At 46.8% G+C, this 7,500-nt stretch overlaps 1 protein-coding gene across 1 annotated transcript in view; it reads right to left on the bottom strand.

Annotated features, from left to right (window-relative positions):
• Positions 1 to 7,500, bottom strand: part of LOC308317044 (transmembrane protein 132D-like) — a gene marked incomplete at both ends in the record, with an annotated part of 68,271 nt that overhangs the window by 418 nt on the left and 60,353 nt on the right. The window contains one exon of the mRNA XM_080765834.1: positions 3,977 to 4,175. Within this exon, the coding sequence (XP_080621960.1) occupies positions 3,977 to 4,175 (199 nt within the window). The remainder of the gene's footprint in view (positions 1 to 3,976; positions 4,176 to 7,500) is intronic.

The raw sequence follows: 7,500 nt of genomic DNA, 5'->3' as shown, positions 1-7,500 counted from the left end.
TCAGTTTTAGCCTGCATGTTGTTGTGGTTGGTTGATATATAGGAGAGCAAGATCATCAGAAAAAATCAGGGTCTTCCAGCTGGGAGAATAGAGTCCATTGGATGCCTCTAGGCCTGTCAGATGTGGTGTTGGTGGTGATCCAATCAATGGTGGAAAAAGGAAGAGAATAGGAGAGATGATGCACCCCCGTGTCTCACTCCAGATTGCACGGGAAACCACTCAGAGAGGCTGTCCAGCAGGTGTTAATGTCTAAACTAAATTAAACATAATAATATCCTCGTCGTTGGAAAACGCGTATGTCCAAAACATACAGTAGGAACTTTTAGGAAATCTAAAAAAGAACCCGAGTTCCAATGGATCCAATGTAGCACGACTTGTCGAAGACGTCACGTGACCCAAATATCGAAACGTTGGCAATTGCTACGTCTTGCACCCGGTGGATATAATAAGGGCTTAAACTGTCTGAGTTGCTCCAGTGCCTTCCGTCATTTGTTTCCCCCAGTGGTTAAATATTCACAGCCAAAATGTGGCCCATCTATACAGGCTTGTGGATCGTTAAGTTTTTGCGTGACTGTCATGTGACGAAGAATAAAATATTGGCATTCATTTTTGGCAAATAATAATAAAAATGTCTGTTTCTTTTCTCCGGATGCAAAGTATTTATGGCTTTTATATTTTTGCATAAGTACGTTCAGTGTTGTTTCCTGTGCTGTGTTGGTCATATTTTCGAATGATTTGGTTTTTAATAAAGTGATTTTCAAATAATCTCTCTCTCTCTCTGAAATTCTCTCTCTGTCTCTCTCTCTCTCCCTCTCCTCCCCCCTCCCCCCTTCCATCTTTGCTCTCTAAAAGATGGGGCCCATTTTTCAGCATTTCCAGAGGTAAATTATACCTCTGAAGAGAAAAATGCCCCTCTTCAGGAAACAAGGTATTGTTACCTTGTTATCCCTCTCTCCCCCGTCATTGTTTCCCCCATAATAAGAGCAGCTCTGATGCAAGTCGGCAGAGCCGTGTCCCATGTGACATCTGAAAGCAAACCAAACAAGAGCCTTCGTGATCCTATACTGTATATGATTGGTCCATGCTTTTAGACACTGTTTTTGTTTGGGGGGGTTCTGTATGGCTCATTATGTTTTCCTGCCCCCCCTTCTGAGGCCTGTGATTGGGCCGTGGGGCTTTCATCTTGGCGACCTGTGACGGTGACCCCTCTCTCTCTCAGGCAACGCAGTAGAAAGTAGTGAAGTGATGAAACAAATCACGGAGCACAGCGAATCAGGCTGGAAGCCAGGCTACTCCAGTCCGGTCTCTGTCCATCCATCCATCCATCCATCCATCTTCAACCGCTTATCCGTAGTCGGGTCGCGGGGGCAACAGCTCCACCAGAGTGCTCCAGACTTCCCTCTCCAGAGCAACATTAGTGACTTCCTCCTGGGGGATTCCAAGACGTTACATTAAGGCCAGTGAGTTGATGTGTTTCCTCCAACTGCGCCTTGGTCTGCCATGAGGTCTCCTCCCAGTGGGATGTGGTCCTTGGTCTGCCCTTAGGTCTTCTCCCAGTGGGACGTGGTCCTTGGTCTGCCCTGAGATCTCCTCCCAGTGGGACGTGGTCCTTGGTCTGCCCTGAGGTCTTCTCCCAGTGGGACGTGGTCCTTGGTCTGCCCCAGGGTCTCCTCCCAGTGGGACGTGGTCCTTGGTCTGCCCCAGGGTCTCCTCCCAGTGGGACTTGCGTCAAGGACCTCCCTATAGGGAGACGCCCGAGAGGCATCCTATAACCAGATGCCCGAACCACCTCAGCTGGCTCCTTTCCAGGCGAAGGAGCAGCGGTTCTTCTCTGAGTCTCTCTCGTGTGACCGAACTTCGCACCCTCTCTAGTCCGGTCTCTGTCTCGCCCATAATTTGACTTGGTCTTGGCACGGTGTGGGACTATTTCCCCCCACCGAGTACATCGGGTCACGGGTCAGTACAATGGAATGACATAAATGTATTATACCCAGATTATGAGGAGCCCATTCACATTAACACAATCTATGCCAGTGTTGAGAAATCTCATAGCTTCAACCATTCACGAGAAGAATTAGTAACCCAGAATTAGTAATATTATATTTACCGTATTCTATAGCTTCCCTTCACACGCGATCTTTAGCGGCTTTTGAGACTCAGATCGAGGTGATACGAGGTGAGGAGCTCAATAAAACAATATTGTGCAACGTTAGCATATTAGCGCTTCTGGAGCCAGAATCACGGGGGTCTTCTTCGTGGACCTTTTTCGCGCATTCTGCTGGCACTGCCGCCAGAGTCAAAGGTGGCATGGATGTATTCTGTTAATTTATATTAAAAAAAAAGACATTTAAAAAAAAAGACTGCTTCTCCCAGAGGTTGGGAGGGAGCTGCTGTGTGTCAGAAGCACCAAATTGAGTTTCCTGGCCGGGGCTTTGCTGCGTGAGGGAAGGCCGTATCAGACCAGATTAGCTGCAGCTCCACTATAGTAATAGAGGAGGGTATAAGTCCTGAAAAGAGCCAGCCCAACCTCCTCTTAGCTGGAGGTGCTTATATAGGATGACTTCACATGGGCCATCACTCACTCGCGTGTGTGTGTGTGTGTGTGTGTGTGTGCGTGCGCAGGGTCAAAAGGCCCCTGGAGGCTCAGATACACATTCCAAAATCATCCTCCAAAATTCTATCCTTTACAGTACAGCCTATAATACAGATGGAGTTTGAAGGAGCTAAATAGGTGGAGATAGGTCTGTATATTCGTATCGGTGTGTGTGTGTGTGTGTGTGTGTGTGTGTGTGTGTGCGCGCGTGCGTGTCACTGTAATGGCATTATTGATGTTGCTCACTTGCTGCGATGAAAAGTCAGTCCTAAATCCCGAACTAGGCTTAAAGGGGAACTTTTTAGAGCAGCAAATAATCGGTTTGCTCTTTGTGTGGAGTGTACAGTATACAGTATATATATGTGTTATTGACTGTGTCTGCAGTGCTGACTGGGACATTGATCGGACCAACGGCTCCTGAGTCTGCGTTGTAGACCCAGGAGAGTCATTTGGGATCCACAGTCGGTCAGTCGGACGCTCGCCCGTGCCGTCGGTAAAATACAATTATAAATAGCCTACATAAAGAGATGCAAATGACAGTTGAGTTGACCAAAGTTTGGCGGAGAGCCTGTTGCTCGCTGCTGCTAGCACAGTGCTAGCATCGCGGAACACTTTACCCAGCCAGCCTATAGCCATGGTTCAAGGCCCGGGAGTTTTAGGCATTTCAAAAAAAATTGTATGCACTGAAACGACATATGGTGGCACATGAGTGATTTAAATTATTGTGTATAGTGTGGCATTGAATGAGTAAATATTGTGTTAGTGTGTCATGGAGAGTAAAGCATGTAGGAAGGCCCTGTGTTCAGAGGCCTGTAGAGGGTTGTGGCTCAACAGACGTGACCGAAACTCTAATACCTGTCAGCATGATGCCACATACAGGGGGCGCCATGGAGCGTGCGCGCGCGCGCGAGAGAGAGAGAGAGAGAGAGAGAGAGAAAGAGACTTTGTAGTCACAGCAGGGGAGTAAACAGGCTGACCTTTTAGATTTGATCGTCCCACCGGTGGGTGAGAAGAGAGCAAAAGATGGAGAGAGACACAGATGATGAGAGTGAGAGAGAGAGAGAGAGAGAGAGAGAGAGAGAGACAGAGGGCAAGGATGAATGAGGAGGTGAGAGCTGGCGATGGGGCGAGAGAGAGAGTGTCTGCCGTGTTACTTTAACTGTAATATACTGACAGGATAATCTGTTCTGATGCGTCAAACTTGGGTTTTGTGCACAGCAAAATCCTACGCATTTCGTATAAAGGTCAATATTTTTGTCATTTCTGTGTGCTTGTGTTTGTGTGTGTGTATGTGTGTATGTGGGTGTAAGCATGCTTGTGTGTGTGTGTGTGTGTGTGTGTGTGTGCGTGCGTGCGTGCGTGCGTGCTCTTCCACGCCCTTACCTCGGCCAGCGGGACGATGCCCTGGATGTCCATGCTGCTGATGTAGAGGTAGGAGACCTTCTCGGAGCGAGGGCCCCCGGGGGCCTGCGGGACCCCCGGGTACTCCACGTGCCAGTGGAGCACCTGGGTGGGCACCAGGTTCACCACGTTGTCCACCTCGAACTCCAGCTGCATCACCTCGTACGACTGACCCTCCAACCTGGGGGGAGAGAGAGAGAGAGAGAGAGATTTTATTTATTAGAGATTTATTTTAATAAATTTGAGTTGTTGATCCCAAAGTTTAAATAGTTGCATGACAATGACAAACAACTCATTCTGTTGGGAGAGGGACCTGCAACACATCTGGCTGCACAGTATGTGACTGCATGTCACAAAATGAGGGACACTTAGAAAAAGACTATTACCTTGACACAAACCATCTCGACACACCACGGACACATTTAATACTGTACATTTTGACAGTATTTTCATATTGTATTGTGAAAATGTATGTTCTATTTGCTTGTTTTCTGTTAAATGTATTTATTTTATTTTGTTTTGTTTGGTTCTTTTGTTGAACTTCATGCTTTGGCAATACTGTAGCTATTACATTCATGCCAATAAAGCTAACTGAATTGAATTGAGAGAGAGAGAGAGAGAGAGAGAGAGAGAGAGAGAGAGAGAGAGAGAGAGAGAGAGAGAGAGAGAGAGAGAGAGAGAGAGGATGAGGAGGATGAGGATGAGGAGGAGAAGAAGAAGAGAAAGGAGAGAGAGAGAGAGAGTTGTTCGTTAGCGAGTGCTTCTACAATGGCAAGACAAATGGTGAGGGCGTTTTATTCTCCATGATAATAGATCATGCAAATATAGGAGTTTCTTATTTTTTCCCCTCTACTTTGTAGCTCAGAGAGTCACACAACAAACAGAAGGGCGAATTATACAGAGATAAAAAAAGCACAGCATTTTGGATTAGGACAAATATGTAAACAACAGGAACAAATATGCCAAAAGCCTTTGTGTTATAGTTAAACTAAAGAACTGTGATTAAAAAAGCTCCAGGAAAGAAATGGTACTGAAAACAAATGAGAAAAACTGCGTGTGGACATCGATACATTCCAAATACCGGTATATGTTTACATGCTTAATGTAAATCGCTCTGGATTAAGAGCGACTGCTAAATGCCTAAATTGTAAATTGTATGTTTAGTTTTAGATATGCTGATCAGCCCTGCACATAACTGGTGTGCCAGTGTGCACGCGTCGTCAAAATGTTTTGTGTGTGTCAGATCAAAGGCATGCCAGGCGCATTCGCGTATATACCAACAGCTGCTAGACTGGCACTTCATTGTTCTACTCGCACAAATATTGAATATATGCATAAACGCCTGTCCTGGTTATCCTGTTAAAAAACAAACTCCATTGCAGTGTCCTCATGTTTGTTATAGAAACATGAGGACACCAGATTACTTTTTCAAACAGTTATTAAAATCAAGTGACGGACATAATCATAACAACAGAATTGCCAGCCTCGGTCATTTATCACTCCCTGCTCCAAAAAGGAACCTCCTTAAACAAACAGTTATGTATCGATCAATATCATTTTGGAACATGTTACCACCTCACATTAACACAACACAACATAAATTATCTTCCAAATATGCTTTAAAGGAACACTTGCTATACAGCTGACCACATGACCATAATGTTATTCTTATTATGTTGCATTTAATTTGATAGAATACATTGTAATTATGTATTTCCATGTATTTAATTTTGTTGAATGTATTTGTAATTACCGTATGTCATTTTTTGTATGTATTTTATATGGACCCCAGGAAGATTAGCTTAATAAACAATAAACTGAAGTCAATGGCATGGCAATACAACGAGTTAATGTTCAAGGTATCTGGATTTTGGACCAAAGAGACTTTTCGCCTGGGAACCAAGGCCGCAACGTCTGCACAGCGATGCTGTTATTCCTTCACTATCTGGACTCTGAGACAGCGCGACCCTGGGCCCCAGATACGAGCCCAGGAAACGCTTACATAAACAAGAACTCTCACAGACTATGAACTCCACACACACACCCTACACCACACGCCACCTTTCACCCATACACCCCCCCCCCCCCACACACACACACTCCCCCCAATCCCCTGCCCGGTTGTGAGCAATTTTTTTCCTGTTTTCAGACAGTGCTTCCTATGCCTGCACAGCCGAGTATTATATCATCTTACTTCAAATGTGAGGTGATGACCATGAAGCGTTGTGTGAAGAACAGTGTGTTTTTTGTCCTTTGACCCTAACCCAACCCCCCACCCCCACCCAAGCCGTGCTCCCTGAGCCGGGAGCACGCCAATTAGTCTGATTGCCTCCGTCTGCCCCAGAGGTTAAAACGAATGGATTCCACAGATTGCTTGTTGTCACCAAAACTGTTTTGGAGGAAAAGTAGCCTCGATGCTTAATTTATGCAACTTTGTTTGCCGGGGGTCAGAGGTTCACAATGTGGCATGGACGCAAAATCCCCACCATTTGTCATGTGAGTACTTGTGACTATACTGAAACAATCCATGTCAATATTCAAGTAGAACTATCATTACACATAACAAATTGTGATTGCAACGCAATTTGTGTGCATGCGAGAGAGATAATGAGAATGTGAGAGAGAAAGAGAGACAGAGAATGTGCGTGCGTGCGTGCAAGTCATAGTTGCCTGGCGTAGTAGTGTCTACACGAGTCTGTATGTGTGTGCGTGCGTGCATGTGGCTCACGTACAGCATATGCGTGCGCGCATGTGCACACGCGTGCCTGTGTGTGTGTGCGTGCGTGCCATGCAATCCCTGGGCTATTTGTATTCATGCGTGTAGTGTAATATGTGGGACATCACTGCATATCAGCAGCATGGAGAGGGATTTGGCTGCCAGCGCATATATATACATTTATAATGCTCGCTGCCTCGCTGATAACAAGCTGCGTTGCTGACATCAATAATAAACACACGCCGACCCAGATAAGGCAAACGCTCAGCACTAGACGGAGAACCTGCAACCTGCCACAGCACCTCACCCTGAGGATGTCAACCTGCAACCTGCAACCTGCCACAGCACCACGCCCTGGGGATGTCAACCTGCAACCTGCCACAGCACCTCACCCTGGGGATGTCAACCTGCAACCTGCAACCTGCCACAGCACCTCACCCTGGGGATGTCAACCTGCAACCTGCCACAGCACCTCACCCTGGGGATGTCAACCTGCAACCTGCAACCTGCCACAGCACCTCACCCTGGGGATGTCAACCTGCAACCTGCCACAGCACCTCACCCTGGGGATGTCAACCTGCAACCTGCCACAGCACCTCACCCTGGGGATGTCAACCTGCAACCTGCCACAGCACCTCACCCTGAGGATGTCAACCTGCAACCTACCACAGCACCTCACCCTGAGGATGTCAACCTGCAACCTACCACAGCACCTCACCCTGGGGATGTCAACCTGCAACCTGCCACAGCACCACGCCCTGGGGATGTCAACCTGCAACCTGCCACAGCA

The sequence above is a fragment of the Protomyctophum bolini genome (assembly GCF_963924005.1).
Source record: "Protomyctophum bolini genome assembly, chromosome: 6".
In the NCBI taxonomy this organism is placed as follows: Eukaryota; Metazoa; Chordata; class Actinopteri; order Myctophiformes; family Myctophidae; genus Protomyctophum; species Protomyctophum bolini.
The sequence above is the reverse complement of the archived record's forward strand: the minus strand, read 5'-3'. Positions and strand labels throughout refer to the sequence as shown.